The sequence below is a fragment of the Lontra canadensis genome, unplaced genomic scaffold (genome assembly GCF_010015895.1).
Source record: "Lontra canadensis isolate GAN:19392208 unplaced genomic scaffold, GSC_riverotter_1.0 scaffold30, whole genome shotgun sequence".
Classification (NCBI taxonomy): domain Eukaryota; kingdom Metazoa; phylum Chordata; class Mammalia; order Carnivora; family Mustelidae; genus Lontra; species Lontra canadensis.
Window position 1 is genome coordinate 12,665,149 of NW_022631024.1, and position 24,494 is coordinate 12,689,642.

At 56.3% G+C, this 24,494-nt stretch overlaps 1 protein-coding gene across 2 annotated transcripts in view; it reads left to right on the forward strand.

Annotated features, from left to right (window-relative positions):
* Positions 1-24,494, forward strand: part of LMX1B (LIM homeobox transcription factor 1 beta) — a 79,244-nt gene that overhangs the window by 1,163 nt on the left and 53,587 nt on the right. For both annotated transcript variants that reach the window (XM_032865879.1, XM_032865878.1), the window contains exon 2: positions 122-308. In XM_032865879.1, the coding sequence (XP_032721770.1) occupies positions 122-308 (187 nt within the window). The remainder of the gene's footprint in view (positions 1-121; positions 309-24,494) is intronic.

Below are 24,494 nucleotides of genomic sequence, written 5' to 3' on the forward strand. Positions count from 1 at the left end.
GGCGGGCGGCGCTCCCGGCTTGCCCTAGCCCTTGGGGCCCGGGCTGCGGGCAGCGCGCGGCGGGACGCTGGGGCCAAGCTGGTCGGGGCTGACCGCCCGGCTCTCGCCCTGTGCGCTGCAGGCTCCGACTGCCCGCATCCCGCCGTCTGCGAGGGCTGCCAGCGGCCCATCTCCGACCGCTTCCTGATGCGAGTCAATGAGTCGTCCTGGCACGAGGAGTGTTTGCAGTGCGCGGCATGTCAGCAAGCCCTCACCACCAGCTGCTACTTCCGGGATCGGAAACTGTACTGCAAACAAGACTACCAACAGTAAGCGCCTCTCTCGTTCTTCTCCTTCCCTGCTGCCGCCCCGACACTCGAGCCCCGCCACCCCCCACTGCCAGGCCCGCGTCTGCCCAACTGCCGGCTCTGCGCACCGCTGGGCCCATCAGTTCTGAGGGCTGTGCGGGCTGTGCGACTCCTGACAGGGACTAACCATCCCAGCCAGGCTGCCACTGGTGGGGTGGCCGGGAGCCTCTGGAGGTCCCTAGTTGCCATCTTTTGTCCGGAAACCTGCACTGGTTGGGGTACAGGACAAGGCCCTTGGCCAGTTAGGAGATACCATCCCTCTGTCCAGGGACAGGGCCTGACCTCATTGAGACCTAAACTGGGGACCAGTGATTGATTTCCAAATGAAAACAGTGCTTTAGGGAGCCAGGCCCTGGTGGTGTGCTTCCCAAAAGTAGGGTTTTATGGAGGTCTGGGATTCCTGGAGCAAGGAAGTGGAGTTTGGGGGGCTGCTGAGTTGCCCGGGCAGCTCAGGATGCCTCCTTCCTGCCGTGCTCTCTGTTGTCCTATCAGTCCCTGATAGAAAAGAGGGTCCATTCTCTCCAAACCGTTCCATGCGGGAATTTTGCACTTTTTGCTGGCTGGAGGAGCTGTCTAGGAAGAGGACCTCAAGAGGTGGCAAACCACAGTCTGGGGCTCCTGGGGGTGGGGATGAGATCTGCCCAAGTCAGCCTTCCCCAGCAGGCCCTCTTTCTTGCACAGTGTTTGTGTTAGAGAGGGGGTGGCTTGCTTTGCCCTGGTGTAGCCTAAGGCTCAAGGTTGAGGCTGGAGACTATGGGTTGAGCCCTACCTGCTAACTTTTGTTTTTAAATGAGACTATGGATTTGTCTGGCAAGGTTCTGGGACAGTTAAGAGCAGATTCGGGCTTTTTCTTTTCATCCTCTGCGTTTTGTGCCTGGCAGTGTGATTGGGAGGGAGGCAGAGAGGAGCAATAGCCAAAAGAAAGGTGTCGGCACCCCCAGGGAGGACAGAACTTTCTAGTGAGGTCCAAAAGACCCTTTTAGATGGGGCTGCAGGATGAGGAGGCTCTCAGGTGTTTGGGGGCTCAGGGGGAGCTGTGTGTGCCCAAGCCTCCAGGAAAAGTGTGGGCTGCCAATGCCTGGTGATCACTGCAGCCTACCTGTCTGCCCAGGGACTGTTCCTTAATCCAGGCCCTGATGGGAAGTGGAGCATCTGGGGTGCCCCATCTTCATTTCTCTAGCTGCTCGGCTGGGGCCTGGAAATGGTGGGACTGTAGGCTAAAGCCCTGGAGAGGGTATTAGGTTCTGCTCTGAAAGGTTCTGGCTGAGCCCCAAAATAGCACCTTATCTGACTGTGCTCCCCTGGTCTGGAAGGTCCGATAGGACCTGCTCTCTGCACCTTGCTCTTCCTGCCCACTGGGGGCTCTGCGGGCAGGAATTGGGGTTCATTTCAGAGAGTCAGCTCTTTTGCTGATCCCAGAGTCTTGCTGAGACCTCTTCCTCTGTCTGGAGCACCCCAAAGTAGGCACCTTGCCGTTGGTAGCATTTGGGCTATGCCCTGGACTGACAGGATTCTAGTTCCAGGAGAAAGTGTGGCCGCCAGTCAGTTCAGCCACAAGCAGGCATAGAGCAGGACAAATTAAATGGGGAAAGTAGTCGGGGTAGATGTGATTGGGGGCTTTGGTCTGGCCAAAGGGCAGGGTTCACCAACTTCCAGCCCACCCATGTCCTGCGAGCCTGCACCTCTGCCTGCCTGACCCTTAGCTCTAGCACTGCCACTTACAACTTAGCTCAGCCACCGGCCTGGGTGACTCAACATGTGGGGGCGGGAGGCCCAGGAAACTGGAAATGGGCCTCCAAGTCACTGGAGCAGATTTTGGGGGAAAATTTTTTTTTTTTTACATGTTGGAAGGACCCTTTCCAACCTCTTGCATGCATCTGCCAGGTCTCTCCCCCTACTCTTCAGTCCTCTATGGAGCTTCTGTTTAATAAAACAAGGAGAGGATGCTTCCTGGTTCTTTGGAGCACAGAACTGTAAAGTCACAAAATTTGAACAGATGTTACCACGGCAGAGCGGCTGTAGCTCCCTAATTTTACAAAACAATTAAACGTTAAATGTTTGTGTTGCCTTTGTTGAAAGCCTATTTGTTTTTTAAAAAGAGAAAAAAGGCGCCTCTCTGAGAGTTTGATGCTTCAGTGTAGTTGGGATGTGTCTGCGGGTGAGTTCGGGCTCCAGGAGAATCTCGGGTCCCTAGTTCCGAGTCTGGGTCCCGCAAGGCGGCAGGCTTCAGGCGGGCATTATTCACGCCTCCTCCTCCCTCGCCCCTCTTTCTTCCAATAAGGCCAATTAGGTATCTGCACTAGGCCGGCCGGTTGGGGGCTGAGGAGAGGTTGTTCTCTAGACAATCCTATGGACAAATACCCCGGCGGGTCTCGCCTCAGCGTTTCCCAGGGAGAGCAGGCGCAGCGAGGTAGGCAGGGCCTCACGGGAGAAGCGATGTTCTTTTTCACAATAAAAGTTTATTTCACGATTTATTTTTTTTCTTTGAGGATCGCAGATGCACATTTATTGCATCTGTGCATAAATGGTTTTCACAAGAGAATCCCGGCTAGTGGGCAGCTAGTGGGCGCAGAGACGTGCCTTCTCGATTTGGTGGAACCTTTGTGTCCGCGGTTCGGGGAAATTAACAACCCCCCCCCCAATAACTTGTGAAAAAATGTGGCCTCACCCCACCGAGGAGCTTTCGAGGCTTGGTCCTTAGAAAGAGGTTGCTATTTTTACTAAGCGTCTCTTCTTCCTTTCGATTTGTTTTAAAGATCTGGGACACCCAGAAGCGCAGCGTTATTTTACGCACCATGGGGGATATTAATTGACGATCGGGAACACTTAATAGCATTTGATAAAATCCACCCGCACGTCCTGGACGGACAAAGCGGAGCGCGGGGCCGCAGCATTTGGGTATTTTCACGCACAACTCGAGAAGTTTACTTTTTCTCCTTACATGATTTTGGGGGCTCCTTCTTCAAAAAAAAAAAAAGCGTCGGATTGTTCTGCGCCCGAGGCTCTGGCCCCTCGGCCGCCGGAGCTCCTTCTCGGACTCACAACCTGGTTAGACACCGGGAGGAAACGGGGTTTCCTCCAAACGCAAAATCGCGAACACCTCTCTCCTTCCTCCACCCGAGAACACATGAAAAAAAAAAAAAAAAAAAAAGACAACGTAATCCCCCCCCCCCCCCCCGCCCCATTTTTTTTTTTTTTTCTTGGTGGCTTGGCCAAATAGAATTATGTAAGTCTTTTTTCTTGCCGTCTGTCGCTCGTCTGGAAAGCGTTTCTGTCCTGAGGAGGTGGCGAATTCCTGGAGGAGGCTCCGGAAGGGGGGAGGGTCGGTGGGAGAGTCCAAAAATCTGTCACAAAATGGAGTCTAATCGCTTGTAAGACAGCTCCCAGGCCTGGCGACCCGAGATCCGTTGGTGCACAAGCGGGAGCCTGCATGCGCCGAAGGACCCGACGCTCCTGCTTGGGCCGGGCTCCCACTTCGGCATCCCGGGCCGGCGGCGCCCTTCCGCCCGGAGGGCCTGCCCAGGCGGCCTCGCCCCTTCTCGAGCAGAGTTACAGGGCTCCGCTGAGCCTGCGAGGGTCCCCTTGGGCTCGCCTGCCCAGGTAGGATGCGCCCACCCGCGGAAGGGGGGGGAGCAGGGAGACTGATTGAGTTTCAGGAAAAAACACTGTCTGAGTCCCGGGGTGATTTTTTTTTCTTTTCTTTTTTTCTTTTCTTTTTTCCCCCCTTTTTTCTTTTCTTTTCTTTTCTTTTCTTTTCTTTTCTTTACTTTTCTTTTTTCTTTCTTTTTCTTTTTTTTTGGGGGCGGGTAAATCTACCCCAGCTGGCTCCAGCTCCAGTGGCCCAACCTGGCTCTTCCCAGCACATTCCTTTCCTTCTTTCCTTGGAAGTGTTTACACCGGGAAAGGCCTACCAAGGAGGCTCACCTCTCTTTGGAGCACCAGCTCTGGCAGAGTAGGGGTGTGGCACGCGGAGAGCAAAGCCGGGCTCAAGCCTCTGCTGCCTGCTGTTTCTCCCAGCTTGGAAGGCCTTCTGCTATAAGGCCTTCCTGTGGGGTGCCAGTTACCAGCAGCGCCTCCCCTACCAGTAGGGTATCCCAGCTGGCACGGCCCGCATCTGTCTCATTCAGAACTGCAGACATCCCTGCCCACAGCCTGAGGTAGAGGGTCTGTCCTGGAACTGGATCCACTTGGAAGGAAAAGCCCAAGCTTGGCCTTGTAGAAAGGCCTCGGTAGTGCTCTCCCTGGGCGTTTGAGGGCGGAAGGGCTCTCACTTTGCCAGCCCAAGTCTGGGACCCTCTGGCTCTTGCAATGGCACCCTCCTTTTAACCCCAGCACCTCGACTGCAGGTAGAAGGGTAAGCAAAGGCCTTCCTAAAGCTGCAGTCATCAGCTGCTAAACGGAGGCATTATTCACAGCTGACTCCTGGCTCACCCTGTATTCCCCAGGCTCTGGGCTAGTGCAGCCTAATTTGTTTGCCGGATTTTTCTTGAGTCGGGGAAGAAGGCTGTGAGGATTTCCTCTGGAGTAGGTGATTGTCCGCCCTCAGCAACATCCTACCCTGCCGCACTGGAACCAGGCTTAGGCCCTGGCATCTATCTGAGCCTCTTCTGTTAAATGGGGACATAATCCCCTGGGGGAAAGGATTCTAATAAGGATTCGAGATAACATGCCCCCAAGGACCTGGCATCTCACCTGGTATGTTGTTAATACTTTGGAAATTATTGCTGTTACCATTATCACCAGCAGTGTGGCAAGGAATGTCCTGTCCTCAAGGAGACACCAAACTGCCCATGGGTTCTGTGCCAGAGAATGGTACAGCTGGCATGGTAGGTTTGCCATGAGCCTCTCTGTGCAGGGAAAATGAGGGGCACCCCTGGGAAAATCATTCCCTTTGCCTGAGTGGGGCACTGTATGGGCCATTCCTCAGTAAGGAGAAGAGCTGTGGACTCTGAGAGCTGTGTTCGCCTCCCAGCCCCATTCAGCAGCCATCGGATCTTAGCCAACTGGCGACCTGTTTCAGAGCCCCAGGTTCTCCCAACAGCAAATTAGGGGTAATGATACAATTTCCCAGGGTGGTTGTAAGGATGACACAAGGTACCTGGTGGGGTTTCAGTCCATGTTCCATACTCCGTGGCATCCAGTACATTCAGAGAAGCAGAAAAACTTCTGATTATATAGATAAGAACAGTTGCCAACTGTGCATTACCAGGAAGGGCAGGTAGCAGGATGGGCCTGGTGTTCTGGCCCCTTTTTCCTTGGGGGCCGTGAGAGGGAGTGGAATGGGTCCAGAGCAAAGATCTTAACACTGGGGAGCAATTAGACTCTTCAGGGTCTGAGAATAGCTTGAAAAATCCTACTCAATAATATAATTTCATATTTGGAAAACACTTGGTGCTTGCTGTTTTTGTGATTCAAATGACAAGGGGGGAAAAATCTCAACCCGGCATCTCTAAGGTTCAAGGATGAGGGAGAGATGGGGGGGGTGATAAGGTAGAGAGATCCAGGGATCTGTTTGTTTCTCCGAAAGATGGGGTTTAAAAGGTGGAGAAACACAGGCTCAGGTGGTCAGATGAAAGCCCACAGAGGTTTGTTCTGTCCAGGATGGGCTGGCTTCATGTCCCCCAGGGAATTTCCTCTGTCCTGTGGCTATGAGGTTTTTAAAACAGAAAAAGAAAAAAAAAATTCCCAGCACTACTGCCCTACTTTGGCATTAGTTAGCTGAGGAATGGAGGATACATTCAACGACATGAGTTATAACTTCCAATTTGTTGGACACCACCATCAGGCCTCAGCTTCAAGGGAGGGAGGAAGAAAGGGATGGTCCACTCATCCCAGGAATCCGTATGAGCTGTCAGTCAACCTTGGGGTGCAGGAGGACCCAAAGCCCTTGGCTTTCTGGCTGACCCAGCCCTCTCCAACTCTCAGAGTCTGTGCTGATGGCAGCAGAGAGCAAAACCAAAATTATATATATTTATTGCTACTGCAGTCAGAAGTGGGGAGGCAGTGGTAGTGAAGGGAGGGTAAGGCTGAAAACCATATTTGAAAAAGTTGATTCACGAAAGCGGAGGAAGCAAAGTGGCAGACGCTTGCCATTTCATCGACCGGCTGGTGTTCTCCATTCATGTCATAAATGTCTCCTGTCATTTGAAGCCAAAAGCAACATGATTTGGTTCCCCGGTGGCCTATAGGGTTTTTCTCTTTTTTTTGCAGTAAATGTTTATTTGTTAATAATATACTTTAAACAGCCTAGCTTTGACCTCAAGTCTCCCGAAGCATCCATCTTCTCTCAGAAAAATCTTTCAAAGTTTGTGTAATTTTGGGGGGAAGGTGTAACTGACGGGGCAGTGAAGGGTCTGTGTTTGCTTTAACTACCGCTGTGTTGTGGAGTGGTGGGGTATAAGGGGCCACTGTGCTCCGAATGGCAACTTTCTTGGGTTTCAGGCCTGGCTGACAGCACTTCCTTGCTGCCCTTTACCTTTGCTTCGCCTGATCAGAACAAATAAATTTCTGCGTGGGCCCTTCCTTTGTTATTCCTAGGGCAATATTGTATCCATTTCTGTTCAGCTTCTTGACTGACGGCCCCTGGACCTGCCCTGTCGACCCTGGGGCCCCCGAAGGGGGGTTGGGGAGTGTAGGGGTCCCAGGGATCTGTGAGTACGTTGAAGGGGGGGTGGTGCTTTGTCTCCGTCGGGAGCCTGGCTCAGACTGGTCCGGTCTGAGTGTGCTGGCTGATGGCAGAGCACCGGGCTTGCCCCGGCACTTGGGGAACTGGGGGAAGTATTGCTGAAGGAAAAACCTAGTTCCTGGAGTTTGGTTCCAGAAGAAACAAAGATGTTTGCTTCCTGGCAGGCCCCTGCTTAAGAGGTTTCCCTGGGAACTGGGAGGTGGTTGCCAGCTGGGGAGGGTTCTGAGGGCTGCCCAGAGCAACAGAGGTGCCCACTGGGGCTGGCAGGAGTGAGGAGCCCACCGAGCTGCTGGTTGGATGCAGAAAGCTAAGTGAGGAGCATGCTGGAACACAGGACAGCCAGGGGCTCCCCCAACCCCCAGGCGGCTCTGTTGGGTGCTGCAGCAGCAGTGACAGGAGAGGAGGATAGCAGCCCTGGGTCAGGAGGAGCTGGGTGTGACTGCTGTCCCCCCTTCTCCCACCTCCTGCTTTCCTCCGGGACTCAGTGACTGTTGTCATGTGATTCCTGAATTGCCATAGTTACAGGGCTGTCAGGGTATGGGCGCCTGCCCAGGCCTGGAGCTGCCCAGAGCCTGCGGAGATAGAGAGGACCAAGGTGCTCTGGAAACCACCTCCTGCAGACGGATGGCCTCCTGGGCGGGGCACGTTCTCTCAAAGGACAAAGAACAAAACTCCAAGTACAGATCAGGGATCAAGAATGTCTCTGGCTCTTGTGGCACAAGCCACGGGCCTTTAGGGAAGGGCTCGTTGCTCTTCTTGGGTCTCGGTTTCCTCCTCTGTGAAATAGGGGTGCTGGTTACAATCTCGCAGGATAAAGTGACTCGATCTCTGAGGATAAAGTGAAACCCAGAGGTGCCAGCCTGCATTGGGCATTTCGTCAGTGAATGTTTCCTGCCTGCCTGCCTGCTGGCCTGGGAAGTGAGCTGGAGACACACTGCCTGGCAGGAATGCATTGTTGGTTTCGCACAGGCCCGGAACCTCCCAAACGGGGCTCCTGGAGTGGCCTAGCCCACCCCCCTGCTCCGTGCCCTGGGCTGGGGCCTGTGTTCTGAATTTTCCCCTTGGAAGGGGAATGGGGCAGGTCTGGCTGTCAGAAACTGGTCCTCGGAGGCAGGCAGGCAGCAGCCTATGGATGCCCGCCCCCCCACGACTACTGAGGGACATTGGTCCTGCTTTTATCCAACCTACTCTTGAGCGTGGCCAGTGCAGACAGGAACTCACAGGAACAGAGTCTTACTGACCCAGAGGGGCGGGCGCAGTAGTAGTCCGTCTAGAAAGCAAAGGAATTGACATTTCTGGAGCGCTGCCCTGTGTATTGGCCTTTATTGCTTTAGGTCCTTGTATAGGTGAGAAAACGGAGGTGGAGGGAGTTGAGTCACTCCTCTCAGGCCCAGAATGACTCCCGCAGATTTCTCCGTCGGTGGGTCTAACTCCCAGAGCAGATGGGATCCCTCAGTCCTCGATTCCTGCTCTTCCCAAAGCCCCAGAGTGTGCTCCGGGGCAGCTGTGATCCACCTGAGTGCCCAGCCTGAGAGGGGTGTGTGTGGTGGGGGTTACTGCCCAGGGTTGGAAGGGGTGGGGGTGGGGGTCACTGCCCTCTTCGCACCAGAATATCCGTGTAGGGCCAGTCCTTGCCAGAGAAGAAAAAAAAGGTTAGAATAACTGCCTTTCCCCTCCCGCGGTGAGCTTCCTTCAGGGCTGGAGGTGCGCGGGCAGGGCGGCTCTCGGCGGTCTCCACCCGTGCCCTCCTCCAGGCCCACCTCTCCATGGATCCTGCTCCTCGGTCCTTTTTCCCCTCAGTGGGGCAGCGTGGTGCACCGGCTGCTCGGCTCTGGGGCTCCTCCGCCGCGCCACGGGCGCCAGCAGCGGTTGATGAATTTCGGTGTCACCAGGGGTTTAGCCCGGATTTGGGAACCGCGCGCTCTAATACGCACACACGGTCCTGCCCCTTCTAAAGCGCAGCCCTTTCACCCAGCCGCTGATTTATGAAGGAATCCGATCCCGGGACGGGCTGGGCTGGAGCCGGGAACCGGGGCCCCGCCGCAACCTTCGGACTCCTCTGCGTTTCGGGGGCCCTTGGCGGCTCCTGGTGCAATCCTGGGCCGGACTCGGAGCGTCCTGCTGGGTCGCATCTCCCGCGACCCAGGAGGAGCGAGTCCTCTCGGAGCCACTTAAACCTGCGGGAAAGGGAGCGAAGCGGAGGGAGGGAATTTTCTTTTGGAATGGAGCAAAGCCTTCGCCCCTCCCCAAGCCCTCCCGCCGACCCCCTCGGGCAGGCCCAAAAGAGGCGCATTCGGGAGGTTTGTTTATCGAGAGCACAGAAAATTGAAAAAAGAGTCGAAGACCTTTCTCCCGCCTGAGAAACGTGCACAGTCCCTCGGCTCCTGGAGGCGAAGAGGCGACCCCAACGCAGGGCTTGCGGTGCAGACGCTCGGGCGGCCCCAGCCCCCTCCCTCCTGCGCGGGGCCGGAGTGCGGCGGGAGGGCAGATTTTTTTTCAGATTTGGTTTGTAGGGGGGAAATGTGGTTGTATCAATCCACAAATATTTACTCTTAACAGACTTGTATCTGTGGAGATTTCGAACAAAGACAGTTTAGGGGGATTACAAAAACCCTAAACCCCGTTTTTCTCTCGGACTTGGTGCTTTAAATGCCAATTACAGGCGAGCCATATCCAACAGCAACGGGAGGAGGCGGGCAGGGTCGGGAGGGGCTGGGGGGCGAGTCCAGCCATTAAATGTAACTTTTCATTATGGAAAGGATTTCGCTGGTTTTATCTTCTAATAAGATTATGTCACGAACACAAGTACCTAGGACGGTGCTGAGTGACAGGGCTCTGTCGTTTAATCAGAGACTGTGCCGCTCTGACCGCGGGGCCCTTTGTCCGTCGGAGTGAACGACGGAAACTTGCCGTCCTAATCCCCTTATTCATGTCAAGCAGAGAAAAGAAGCCAAGCACCTTACAACCGTGTCCCCTCCACCCCTTCCGAGGGCGGCGGGAGGAGGGGAGCTCCGGCCCTGCCGCCCCCGGGTCGACTTTCGTTTGGAGGGCGCTTGGGTTTCCCGAGCCCGCCATGCGTTGCAGCAGGGGTGGGGGAAGGAGTTGCTTTGGGGGAGCCTCAATTGTCAGCTTCTGGAAAATGGGGGCAACGGCCCCACGACCAGAGGATACCGAATGGGAGGGGTGGGGGACTTTTCGCCTCCACTGACGGAAAGCACGGGCTGCTCTGTCCCCTCTTCCCAGGAAAGGTGGCGCTGGGGGGTGTACACCCACCATCCCCATGAAAGCGGGATTGACAAGAAGGGAGAGGCCGAACGGAGATGCCAGGCTGGGGTCCTGCGCGGGGCGGATTTCGTTGGATCCCTGGGACTGATGTCGCGACACTCGTACTCCTGCGAGTCTCCGGGGTTGACCATTCCCGGCTGCTCGCTCGGCCCCTTTCTTCTGAGGGCGAATTCCTTTGTTCGACCCCCGCGGAAACCCGCTTCTCCGCCGGGCCCGTGGCGCCTTTATTCTCGACACCGCTGCTGCCGCCACCCCTGTCCCACAGTGCGCAGATCTGTCGTGCGGCCGGCCCCCGCCCCCCCCCCCCCGCCCCGGCCGCGCAGACCCAGCTGGGTCTGCCGACCGGCCCCTCGACGTCGCCGCCTTGCCCCTGCCCCGGCCCCGGCCGCCGGCTCCGACCACTAGACCTCCACCCCGCACAGCGGGCGCCGCGGGCGCGGACTTTAGCCGCCGGCGTTCACCTCTGGGCACAGTCGGAAGCCGCGGGCGTCGGAGAAACCGCCGGGCGCGGTTCCGGGTCGCTGCACCGGCTGAAAAAACCAAAAGCAAAACCAACACCTAGCAAATGAAACCTGCGTGCCCCAGGGCTCCACTCTGCACCGCTGCAGAGGACCAGGCGGACTACCTCTCGGCCAGTTTCTAGGATCTCAGGCCGGAGGCCCCAGAGTCAATGGAGCAGGAGAGGAGACTTTGGAGGAATTTGTCTCTAATGTACCTGGCTCCTTAGCCTCCTTTTAAAGCTCTTAGTCTGTGCTCTAGGGCAGTCTCCCAGGCACCCCAGTGCGTCCTGGGAACTCTCTGGAGACGCCTGACTGCTCAGTCTCCTCCCTCCAGGGTCCAGGCTCCGGTGCGGAGAGGATCGGCGGAGAGCAGGGTGTCACCTCGTAAAAGCGACAGGCAGGGGCTGTTTTATGGGGAGGGAGAAGGGGCAGGAAGTGATGCTTCCATCTCTGGCCCCACAGGGATGGAGAGCCACGATGGAAAGAGCACTGTCTGGGCAGGGGACCAGAGACAGGGGGACAGGGCTGGGTCAGAGACAGCTGGGTCTGCGACATTAACCACGGGACGCGGACCTACCGAGCTGGGAGCCGGGAGCTCACCTCCCGCTGGCTCCCTCCCAGAGCCCCCTCTGCAGTCCCCGGCTCAGCCAACAGCTCCGGCCCTTCCTCCCAAGTTGGGGCGGGGGAGAGACTTTCTCCCTCGAAACACTTGATACCAACTTCGGTTTTTTGGCAAGAAAAATAAGCCTTGTTTGGAAAGGGGGGGGCTGGTCGAGTGAGCGAGGGAAGGAGTGAGCTGGCGGCAGAGCAAACTTTGCGGATTAGGTTTCAGCGCCTCCGCCCCACCCCCAGCCCGCGGCGGTGATTTGTGTGCGGGGGTCTGTGACCCTACGAGGCATCAAACGGCCCGCGGGAACCGGCCGAGTTCAGAGGGACAGTGGGCAGAGGGGCGGCCTAAGACAACGCAGATGGTTCATATCAGCCCGGCCGGGCCAAGCCCTAGGCCCGCCGGCCTGGGCTGCTCAGCAGGGAAGAGGTCTGGGGGTATTCCGGGGAGACGGGGGCCTGAGCACTAAGAGGAGGCCAGAAATGCGGCAGTAGATGCCCAGTGGGTCCCAGGTGAAAGGGGGCGAGGGGGCCTGTGACAGAGTTCCTCCTCCAGGTGGTCCTGACCCCATCCAGCTTAGGGGGAACCTGACCCTTCTCTTCTCCCCAGAGTAGCCTCTGGTCCAGAAGGCAGACCCTCCAGCCTCTGCCAAGTGGCCAGAGCTTACCCCACCCCTGCCCTGCAGGCAGCTGGGGCTCATCCAGGTCCTAGGACCCCTCCCCCAGGGACCCCTAGTGGCCTTTTTCTTCTGGGAAGGTGCCCTGCCCTCAGCTTGCCTGCTGCAGTGGGTTTGGGAGGCCCTCACCTCCCTCTGACATACATTCATGCTTTCGTTTGTTCCTTCCTTCCTTCCTTCCTTCCTTCCTTCTACCACTGTGGTAGAATACCCTTCCCCTTTCTGCCGGCTTCAACTCTTCTGCCTGGCCTCAGCTAACTCTGAGGGACTCCTCCTTTCTCCCTCCTAAGCCCAGGGGAAAGCCGAGAGGTAGGCTCATTCATACCTTAACCCAGAGCTTTGCTTTTTCAGGGTCGGGGGAGGTGGGGAGGGTCCTGCTTGGTGAGGCTGGGAGGGGCTCTTGTCTCCCAGACTGCTGCCCCCTCTCCCTAGAGCTGGAGCTTGGCTGGTTGTCAACACCAACAGGCCCAGGCTTCCCTGCCCTATTTCCAGGGCCTGGTTTTCCCTGCGGCCTCCAAGAACCCTCTTCAGTGATCACAGAGAGGGCGCACTGGGATGACACCCACCACCCAGACCTTGGGCTGCTTTAGCGGGGTCTCAGCTGAAGAGATCTTCGAGATCCTTTTAGAAACAGGAAAACTGAGGCTCAGGTGTGGCTAGTATTTGCCCTAAAGCTCACTCAGTTGTGGCAGAAGGGAGACAGAACCCCCAGTTTACCCATGGCCAAGTTAGGGGCCTATGTGGCAACTCCACAATTCTTTCTAAAACCTGCTCCCAGATTCTGGCTTTAGCACTGGCTTACTCTTTTCTCCTGAGGCTGAGGTCACTGGAGGGGAAGGCCCTTCAGTCCTGGTTCCTGAGGGGTGTAACAGGCATGTCTCCATGATGGAATGAGTTTGAGAACTTTCTGGATAGCATGGAGCCATGTACATTTGGCAATTTTGTCTTTTAAACTGGGACATTGAAAGACAAGAGCCAGGTGACCACATCCCTCTGTCCTTCTTGTGTCTGACTCCCAAACACCCTGGGCTTGGCCCTTCTTCTCTACAGTGGGTCACGGGGAGGCCAGTGGCCTGGCCAGGGCCACAGAGGGCCAGGGGACTGCCAGGACGTCTCAGGGTTTCGTCTCCCAGGATCCCTGCCTCAGGGGAGCAGCCGGCTGGGTCATCTGTACACGGAAGACACATCTGTACTCCACATGTTAGAGACTGAGCAGAGGACATGTGGTTTGGGATGTGTTATCTTAATCATATTTATTAGTCAATCCTAAAATTTAAAAAAAAAAGAATTTGATATTGTTAGCATTGGGAAAAGATCCCCAGATCTACAGGGTGACAGATCAGCGGAGGCCGCCAGCGGCAGCCAGCTTTCTTTCAGCTGGGATCAGGATGCAACTTTGGAAGTTCTTCGGGTTCTTCTAGTGTGATGGAGTCTCTATGCCGTGAAACAACACTGACTGCTTTCATTTTCCCAAGCAGAGATCTGAAGCAAAATTAATTACCCCGCCTTGACTGATAGTTGTTCTGTTGGAATATGGTTCTAACCCTTATTAACATTCTCTAAAGTCAGGCATGAAATATGACTTTTACACCACACTCTTTGGCATATGTTTTTCTTTTCCAGGATATTTTTCAGACTATCTCCAAGCCTCACTGCTGTTCATTATTTTTGCCGTAGGTCTAAAGTTGCCAGCCCCAAAACCAGCCCCGCGCAGAGCACAGCCAAGGGGGTGGGGAATGGGAGCGACATCCCCGCTCACGATGCAAATTGCTTCTGATTATTGAGCTTTGAATGTTTTCCTCCATCATGTTTTTATTAAAAACTCCGGCATATTTACGCTTGATGGTGTCTTCACTTAAGTTAAAAAAAAAAAAAAAGCAAGGGGTTCCCCTTTCCATAGCAGTATGTAAAGAAAATAGTTGTTATGACCGCAGAATGATCGTCCAAAGCTGGTTCTAGTAAAGCTAGCCCGGCTTCGACAAGCCCAGCAGGCTGGGAGCTTTTTTCTAAGTGTTCCAGCTGCTGGGGAAACAGACCAGAGAGGAAGCCCACAGAAGCCTCCATTCTGCAGGGTACTCAGGCCGCCTCACAGGAGCTAACACATCCCGAGTTTCTGGGCTGCAGAAGGGGGCCAGGCTGGCTGCAGGGGGCTTGGTGATGGGCGGGTCTGGCCCCTAAGAGAGTATAACACCCCCAGCCCCACCAAGAATCACACAGCTGATGCTTGCTGAGTGAGTGCACATGGTTTCTGAAGCACTTCACAGTTTTTGAAGGTGCTGTGGCTATGATGTGGGTGTTGTGATCATTTACGGAGCAGACAACTGGAGCAGAGAGAGGTTGAGTCACTTGCCCAAGGTCACACAGCTAGTTAAGTGGAACTGGGTTTGGACCCCAGGCGTTTGGTCAGGAGAAAATTTCCAGGGATCCTTTTCGAGGGCAGAATCTGGCCCTCTGCTGGGTTCAGTGTCCCGTGGTGGCCAGGCACCAGAGCTCAATGTTACTTGTTGAATGAATGCCTCATAATTAACGACCAGTGTTTATTGCACACTGCCTGTGGGTTGGATGGGAATTAGCTCATTGAATCTTCTCACTGCCTGGGGGCAGGCATTCTTATTATTGTTTCCCATTCTGCAACATTGAAGCTTGACCTGAGAGGTGCCGTGATTTCCCTAAGGTCACACAGCATAAGGTAGCAATGATAAGCTACCATATACTGGGCACACGTTACGTCTAAGCTCAGGGCTAAGCCCTCAGCACCCCAGACCTCAGTGAAAGTTCCTAAAAGGACCATCGTTTGTTTACCCAGGCTTCCAGGTAACAGAACTGGGGCTCAGAGAGGTAAAGCCACACACCCAGGATCACACAGCCCGTGGGGAGCTACACCAGAATGCTTCCTTGCTCTGCAGGTGTGAAGACTTGTCCTCTTGACCACTTCTCAGCCTGGCTGTGTTGGGGGTTGGGGGAAGCCCCTGAACGGCACCTTCTCAGTGGGTCTCACTTGGCCTGAAGGACGATCATGGCAGTAGATGGACATAGTCTGGCATTGAGGAGATGGGTGTGTCTGGGGCTATGTGGCATGAGGCCTCATCCCCTCCCAGCCCTGTTTTATGGATGGGGAAACTAAGAGCTAAGAGGATCTGGGGAGGGCATTCCAGGTAGGGGCACACCTGCCTGGGTTTAAAAGAGAGCAGCAGAGAACTTTAGTGACTTGCCCGGGGTCGCACAACTAGAAACAGCTGATGGGACTCACGCTCAGGTGTTCTGTCTTTGGGGCATTGTTTCTCTGAGAGACTGAGTCATCATCTTTATTGTCAGCGTCATGTATGACCGTGCCTGAGTGCCTTCTGAGTGCTCTGCAAATACACAGTGATGGCAGGGATGTTCAGAGAGGGAAGGCGGTTTTCCCAGGATCGCATTGCAAGTTCTAGCCGCTGGTGTGGGGCCTGCTCAGGACAGGGCGCTGGGAAGCAGGCCCAGCCCACGGCTGGGAGTTGACCGGCCCTGAGAGGGCCACCTTTACCCCTGCCCTGCGGGTACAGCAGCTCGGGGCAGGCGCTGTCCGCCCTTTGAAGGGGACAGCGCCTGAGTGTGTCACTTTGAACTGCAAAGGGGCCTGTGGCGAGGGCTTGGCCCCCTCCCACAGGCCCCCGCCTGCCCACCCCTCCAGGTCTGGTTCCAGTCGGCAGGCCTGGAGCCGGAGGGGCGGGCAGGGCGGCGGCCCCCCTGCGGGATGTCAGCCTGATAAGTGAGCAGCCGTGGAGCCCTGAAGGAGGACAGAGCTGGCCGCCCACTGGTCCGGCCATCCCACGTGGCAAGAGTTCAGGCCAGTCACCAAAGTGCCAGCCTCCCACAGACATGTCCTTGTGGCTGCAGAGAAACATCTCCCTGAATGTCAGAGGTTTAAATTAAAATAGCAGTAATGATCGTAATAACAAGAACTTGTAAAAGGAAATATCTCGCCCTGGGGCACAGGGAGTATCATGGCACCAAGCATGTGCTCTACTTGGTGCGTGCTCCTGGCTCGAGGTCACACGGGGGGTTAGGTAAGAGACGGGGGCGTCTGTGCAGCTAATTACCAGGAGCCCAGCTGGGGGACTTTCAGTTGTTCAGCCAAGTCCTGGCTAAGCCGGCCTAGGACCGGGAGCCCCTAGGCAAAGTGAGTGGGGTGACGTGGCAGAGTTAAGCAGAAATCATGTCAGCTCTGTCCCCATGCCTGGGCATGTTGACCTCTTCCCTGATTTTTTGACCCCAGAACTGATTCCTTGGGAGGCCAAGAACTTAACCAGGTTCTTTGCCAGGTGGGCAAAGAAAAGACGTCAGGGCTTTGGAACCTTGGGGTTCAGAGTATGATTTAGCTCTGTCACTTCTTGGCTGTGTGACCTTGGGTTTGATGCTTTACCTCTCTGTGGCACAGCTCTCTTACAGTCTGTTAAGGACCCCAGCACCTGCCTGAGAGCAGTGATGAGACTGGAAAGAGAAAGCAGATGCAACGTCTTCTGATGAGGTATGTGGTTCTCGCCGATGCTGCTGCCGGGGCTCCCACCGTCCTTTGTGTTGGGCCTGAGCAGGTGTCTGGCTTTGGTTACACGCGTCAAGCAGTATTTTCGTTACGGTTCTCTGTGTGCGCCACGTCTTGGCGAGTAGGGCATGGTACATAGTAGTTGCTCAGTTAGTACTGAAAAGAAAAGTATAGAGCAGTAGCTCAGGAGCCTGACTGGCTGGGCTGGACACCAGGTTCAGCCTCTTTCTAGCTGGGCATCCCTTGGAAAGTTCCTTAGCCTCTCTGAGCCTCTGTTCCCTCATTGGTAAAATGGAGGTACTCGAAAAACCTGGCTTCTAGGGTTGTCCTGAGGACTAAATGAGATAGCGCACGCCAGAAGCTGTACCAGTTTGTGGGAGCTTTTGTTGTTCATGGGAAGGGCAGCGGGCAGGGGTCTGGTTAATAACACGACAGCAGGAGTCTGTGCTGGGTTCCCAGGGCAGGTACCTGGGAGGTGGGAGGTGGGAGCTAAGAGGATCTGGGGAGGGCATTCCAGGTAGGGGCACAGGAAGCAGGGATATTAGGGGTTAAATTGGTGGGCTGAGAAAGTGGGCTGGGACAGTGAGTCTGGCTGGAGAGGCTGCCTAGGGGCTGCTGGGATGCAGGGCTGCAGAGGGGGGCGGGGGCTGGTAGCTATGCAACGGGGTTTGGCTTTTATTCTGTGGGCAGAAGGGAGCTATCGAAGATTATTGTACAGGTGGGTGACAGGGCAGGAGAGGCACTTTATGGAGCTGACACTGGCAGCCAATGCATGGGATTGGGGACTGGAGACTGGCAGGAGGGGGCAGCTGCCTCCTCAGAGGTGGGGACAGTGGAGGGGCTAGAGAAAGGACAGGGTCAAGGCAAAGTTAGGAGGCAGTTCTGAGGGTTAAGGGGAGGGGATGGGACAGATGGAGAGTCTGAGAGGCCTGGGGCTTAGAGCTGGGAGGACTGGAAGCCCCAGTCCTGGGTTGCCTTGCTAAAGCCTTGGAGTCCTGAGCTCTCTGGGCTGGTCCCAGCAAGAGTGACCCACTTGTCTGTGTCATTCACAGGCCTGGTTTCGTGGGCATGTGACCTGTGCAGTCCCACAGGATCTCACACTCAGAAGGGCCCTGTGCTTGGTTTGATGCTCAGCTCTCGCCCTCTTGAAATCCCTAAGATGGTCTGAACAAGCACCCTGCGTTTTCATTTTGTCCTGGGCCCTTCCAACCATGTAGCCAGCCCCAGTCCCTGAGTCTCTTGACTGGGGGCCTGGGCTTGGAATGGAGGCCTGGGCGGCTCGAGCTAGAACCAGGTCTGCTGGAATTAAGACCTCCCTGCTCTACTGCTGAGCTGAGGCTTGTCCTCAGAAGCTTCTTGCTCCTGGCTCCCAGATTCCTTGGTCAGGCCCTGCCCTCTCCTCCTGTATGCTCAGACACCAGCTCACCTGCTGTCCCCCCCCCCCCACTCAGACGTTTGTCCATGTCTGGCTCAGGCTGTGACAGTCGTGGAGGACATACTCACTGGCTTCCAGCATCCCTCCTTCATGTAAAGTCGTCTTCCTTTGAAGTTTGGCATAAAAATCATCAGCTTCATCAAATCTCTCTGGTGCCATATTCCCTCCTGCCTGCCCCCTGAGCTTGGGTCTGTCTCGCAGTGCTTATCAAACACGCGGATTCCTAGCTTTGCAGAAGGTGTGAATCCTCATTCCTAGCTGCCCCACTCCTGGGAGAGCTGCCTACCCTGAGGTCTGAGAACTTCTGCCTGGGGTACACCCCAGACTGGCACAGGGCCTTGTACTGGGTCGGTGCTCGGCTGGCTTGTACTGAGTGAAAGAATGAACCGTGGTTATCTTTCTGTCTGGGTTCATGCAGCTTCCCTACAGGGGGCACAGAGCCTGGCATGGCGTGGCATCATTGGGTGGGTGACCGGATAGATGGCGGGATCTCAGCACATGAGGACTTTGGCAGGGTCAGCGTTCTTCTGTCCCTGAAACCCCAGGATGTAAGGGTCAGGCTTCCTACAGTGGGGACCAGAATGGGGGATAGGGGGGGAAATTAGTACCCTCTAGGAGGCAGGAAGTGGCCAAAGTCATGGGGATCCACCAGCACACCCTCTCTCCTGCTTTCTCCCTCTCTTTGCTCCTGAGGGGCTGCCTGCTCCGAATGAGGTTTTCCCAGAACACAGTTGTAACAGCACAGTAGAAGCAAAGAGTTTTATGTTTTATTTCTTAGACTGTGTAGGCACTGAGTTAAGGAGTTATCTCATTAAGCCCATAGAAGTCTGCGAGGCAGGGTCTGTTATTATCCCCATTTCAGAGATGTGGAAACCGAGGCGCAGGAAGGGGAACGCAGCTGTCCAAGGTCACATAGCTTAGCTCAACCACTCCACCAGGTGGCCCCTGAGATGCTCATCCTCCCATGGCCCCTGCTCATAAGGCCCCAGGTGAGTGTCAATGTGCTCTGAAGGCAGGGAGGGAGGGAATGAGGAAGCCCAGCCCAGCCCAGCCCTGCAACCAGAAGGACCCCTGCTTCAGGCAGTGCTGGCCTGACACCGACAGGCCAAGATGAGCAGGATTGTCCCAGCGCTCTATGGCTGGGGACGGAGAGCAGGCCAGGGACCTCAGAGGAGAAGCTGCTGACCCTTGCAGAACAGGCTGGGGAGGGGCGTCTGGAAAGCTCCGTGGTGGAGACCAGGAATGCCTGCAGTGATGGAGCTGTCTGAGAATCCTAGAGGGGCCAGTCTCCAAAGGTGACATTCCAGAGTTACGTGGGGAGCGCCCTCTGTCAGGCCCTGTGTGGGCAGTAGGGAGGCCTGGGGAACAAGATGGAATACAGGAAATACAGGCCTTGCCCTTGGGGAGCTCATGATAACGGCGGCCCAGAGGAGACCCAGCAGGGTGGGCCCTGGGGCGCTGAACCGAGCAGTGTCTAGTCAAGGGAAGACAGATGCCAGGAGCAGGCCTGGCACATAGTAGGGGCTCAGGGACTGTCCCCGTCATGGGCTCTAGTTGCCCACCCACTGCAGCAGCCCGCCCCTATTAGCACCCCAGAGTGCCAGGCTCTGAGCACAGCCTAATGTTGTCTGTGAGCTGCTGTCTTACAAGAAGAGTCCCTTGACCTCTCTGATTCTCAGTTTCCTCATCTGTAAAATGGGTACAACTGCTCCTTCTCTCCAGGTCATTGGAAGGGTTAACAGTAGAAGGACATGAAGAATTTAGCACAAAGCTCATTATTCAAAAAACAACAGAAAGAAATGTGTCCCATACAGCCATCATTACTATAGTGTGGTCATTAGTATTTTTGTTATAAAAAGAATTCTTTTTTTTAAAGATTTTATTTATTTATTTGACAGACGGAGATCACAAGTAGGCAGAGAGAGGAGGAAACAGACTCCCTGCTGAGCAGAAAGCCCACTGTGGGGCTCGACCCCAGGACTCTGGGATCATGACCTGAGCCGAAAGCAGAGGCTTTAACCCACTGAGCCATCCAGGCGCCCTATAAAAAGAATTCTGACAGAATAAACCCTAGGAAGTCCCATTGACACCACCCCCAGGCATCCAGAGCCCAACTTGCCCCCTTTTTTCCCTCTCACCCACCTCCTTGGGGCCAGCCCCTACCTCGACCCTCCTCCACCCACTCCCCAGGGAGCCGGGGCAGAGGTGACTCCGCTGGTCCCATCCTGCTGGAGCTCAGCCTCAGAGGACAGAAGCAGGGAAAGGCCAGGGTGGTGAGGATAATCCTGGGGGCAAAGGGTCATGATGGAGGGAAGGGTGCTTAGGGAGGGGATGCCTGCAGAAAGGGGTAATGAAGGCTACCTGGGAAGGTTGAAAGACTTGTATCAGGCAGGGGTTGTTTAGGCAGAGTCAGAGAAGGGAGGAGGAGGGTGTGGCAAACCCAAAGCCAGGGAAGACAGTGGCCTTCGAGGAGAAACAGCGTTCCCTCCGTCCCCTTCCCTCCCAGCTCCGTCCCTGCCCATGCTCTCCTCAGGCCACCGCAGCTCAGCAGATTTGCTCAAAGTCCAAGCACCTGCTACGTGCCAAGCCCTGGCCAAGCTTGTCACAGCCACCGCGCCCTGTGAAGCCCCCTGATAGGCCTGAGATGTAGAAGTGATCATCATTCCCATTTTACAGATAAGGAGACTGGGGCTCGGAATTGGGAGGCAAGCTGCCCAAGGCCACGCAGCCACCTCACAGCCAGGTCTGACTCAAGCCCGTGTCCCCCGGCCCCTCTGCCCCGACTCCTCTTCCAGGCACTTGCTTGTCGTCTTCCCGCTGGTCGCTCCCATGGGGAGCAGGCAGACCATCCTAGGGCTCACACAAAAGGCAAGGGGGTTGTGGGTCGCTGAGTCCTGGGAAGACTGGGCATAGGTACAAGGAGGAGGTGGGCACGAGAAGATTTTGGAAACCCTGGGTAATGGGAGGAGATGCCCTGGCCGGCACACTCCAGGCTTAAAGACAGACTTGCCCAGAGGGTCCTAGACATTCTCTACACGTGACTTGTGACTCTGAACACAACACAGTCACACCCAGGACCTTGGAGGCTCAGAGAAATAAGTGTGTGTTTCAGAGACTGGTGGTGCCAGTCTTGTTTCTATCACTTTCTGCCACTTAACCTCAATTTCTTCCCCTATAAATTGGGCCGTCGAGAAACCCCAACCAAGATCACTAGCAAATGAAGAAATGGAAGCTGGCATTTGTCCTGATTGCTCTTACTGGTATTAAAGCCTCATGAGACTGCATCTGAGGAAACCGGAGCCCAGAGAGGCTGCTGGGAGGTCACCCAGCTGGGAAGTGGGTGGGTTAGACTCAGGCCTGCCTGCTGGAAGGTCGCAGTGCTGCACTGCTTGGTGCTGTGGGCTGCTACTCCTGGGGGAAAGGAGGGGAGAGGCTGAGCCTGCCCTGTGGGCTGCCAGCCCTTCAGTGCCGGGTAGTGGGGAGACACCCCACTCCACGGCCCAGGGACGGATACTGGGGATGGTGAGTGATGGAGTGACAGCCACTGCCTGCAGAAGGGCGGCCTCCTGATGGCCCGAGGGTTCTCTGGGTGTCCTTGATGCCAGCACCTTTCAGCCCCAGCCCTTCTCAGGCCTCAGTCACATACAGGGCTTAGGACCACCCTCGGGGCTTCCTCCCTCCTTTCTGGTGTTTAGTGCAAGTGTCCTGAGGTACTGAGGTACTGAGGACACAAGTCAGACACAGCCCTGTCCCCAGAGATCTCACTGTCCAGTGGGAGACAGGCATGTCCCTGGCAGTACCAATGGAGAAAACCCGGCGGAGCATTGTAGATCACAGGAACGGGGCTCCTCTCCCAGACTGAAGGGTGTGGAGGAGGGCTTTCTGGAGGAAGAGCTATCCACGCTGAGGGCAGGGACATTTTCCTGTTAAAGAGGGGGAGTGGAGCAGCTTTTGGGGCACACGGACCAGCATGTGCAAGGCCTGGAAGGGGGCCATAGTGGGTGTGCAGAGAGAGATCAGATCACGCAAGGTCTTGAACACCACGCTGGGGAGTCTGGCCTTTACTCTGGGGGGCCACTGGAAGCCAAGGAAGAATTCTAAGCAGGAGAGTGTCAAGGTCAGATTTGAGCCTGAAATTCACTCTGCTGTGTGGATTACAGGAGGAGCAGGGCAGCACCAGAGGGGAAGGGGCCCTGCAAGGCTGGGTAGAGGCGTGTGTACCCGAGTGCAGATGGCTCTTAGTACAGGTGTGCGTGGGTGTGTGTGTGGGTGGCCCACGGTGGAGACTCGGTGAGTATGTATGGGACTTAGGTCAGTGCTCACTGGGCGTCTGTGTCTGTGTCTCTGTTGGGCGCACATGGGCACGCATCTGCATGGGGCCATCAGAGATGGTGCTGTGTTTGCCTGTGTGTCTCTCTATTTTCAAGGGTGTGTGTGTATGTGCACACGCCCATGGCAAGTTGTGAGGCAACCCCTCTCTGTCCAGCCGTGCTGCCCAGGAGAAGCCCAGAGAGCCCTGGGCCAGAGTGCAGGGAGCTGCTGGCCTCAGTGGGACCAGCCCAATCAGGCCTAGTTACCGTCTGGCCACCCCGTCTGCCTAGTCCCCACCTCTGCCTAGCATGGGCCATGCTGGCAGGGACCGGGGCAGCGGGGGGTGTCCCTGCTGTAAATGGTCCCCAGCAGTTCAATCGCTGTGGTATCTGCCCTGCTCACTGCGTTGGAGCTGATGGCGGTTGGGAGGTAGGCGCTGCACCGGGAACAGGAGGCATCCGGAGAGGCAGGTTCTGCGCCTCCTGTGGGACTGTGGCTTCTCCTATGGCATCTGAACGGCATCTGAATGCTGGTGCAGCCGCTGGAGGGCTGCTGGTGGGAGGGATGCCTGTGCTGGTCGGTGTGTGGGTCCCGGCGGATGTCACCATGTGCGTGCTGCACTGCCTGTCACCCTCTACCTAAGACAGGGCGCCTGTCTGTCCCAGAGGTCACATCTTGGTGCACACGCATGTTTGTACCATCTGCCTGTATCTGTGTTTGTGGGGGGAGTGCTGTGTGTGGACATGGGTAATTTTGTGGTATGTGGTGTGTGATTGTGTCCATGGTAGGGTCACCGTGTGTGTGCGTGTCGGCCATTGTGCGCTGATATGGCTGGGTGGGGAGGGTGCACGTGTGTGTGTGTGTGTGTGTGTGTGTGTGTGTGTGTGTGTGTGTATGCGGGCAGGGACCCAGGGGTTGGGTATGACGAGCAGAGCTTCAGATGGCTCCTCCTGGACTGTGACGTGTGTGGCCACAGCTCCAAGAGCCCAGCCCAGGTTCCAGCAGGAGTTGCCTCTCACCTTTACTGGAGAATGGTGGGTGGAGGGCAGGCTGGGACCGTTGAAGACTGCTCTGGGAGCCCCCTCCCCACTCCCTCTCAGAGGTGGGAGCAGGTGACAGGCCCTCCCCCATCTCTCTGTCCCCCTTCCCCTCCTCTACCACCTCCTCTTCCGCCTCTGTCTTTTCAGGTGCTGGGCCTAGGTTTAGCTTTATGGTCAAGGGTGTGGACACTTGGGAACTTAGGACGCCCCCCCAGAACCCAGACCCTGGGAAGAGACAGACACTCCCCTCTCATCTTCTGTGGCCCTACTGGGGGTCTGCTTTGGGCCTGCAGTCAAGGAGCCTCACCAATGTACCTGAGCTGGGGTCTCAGGGGTCTCAGGGCCTGGAAGCTCATGGAGAGGGGCCAAGCTGGCTCAGTGCTGGGTCAGGGGGCAGGTTCCCAAAAGCCTGAGGAGCCCCCAGCCCAGGTGAGCCCCGGCTGGTATCCCTGGCAGGTGGGTCAGGACAGGTGCGCTCCAGTGGGTGTGCCCTGCCTGGGGTGTCCTCACAGGTGCGCCCCAACCCAGAGCCCCCAACAGGTGTGCCAGTTTTCCTGGGAGGAATGAGCGGAGCTGGCTCACTGGGCCCAACAGGGGGCAAGTGCCGGGACTCCAGGGTCCCCGAGGGCTCCCTGCCGGCTGCACGCACCCCTGATCCCCTGGAGGCCAGCGCCCAGTTGCCACCACCCCTGCCCTGCCCGGGGCCCTGCCACCCGAGGGAGCTGACCCCGACCCCACCCGGCCCCCCACATCCCCGCTTGGGGGCTCACAAAGGGAGAGGAGGGAAGAGAAAAATCGCAGAGATTTGTCTTGTCTCAGGCTGACAGCGGAGCGAGTGATTGCCAGGCCCGCTTGGCAGTTTTTAATCATTTTATCTCTGTTCTCGGCTCTCCGGGGAGACAGCCAGTGCTTAGCAGTCTGCTCAGAAAGACCTCGGGGCGCGTGGCGCAGCGGCGGCTCCGAGCTCCCATTATTAGCTGTGCTCTTCGGAGCGCGCTCCGATCTCTCCCGGGGGAGCCGGTGAAAAATTAACACGGGCCGGCGGCGCGGGCGCCCGATGTAACTGTAATTACTCCATTGATATTCCTC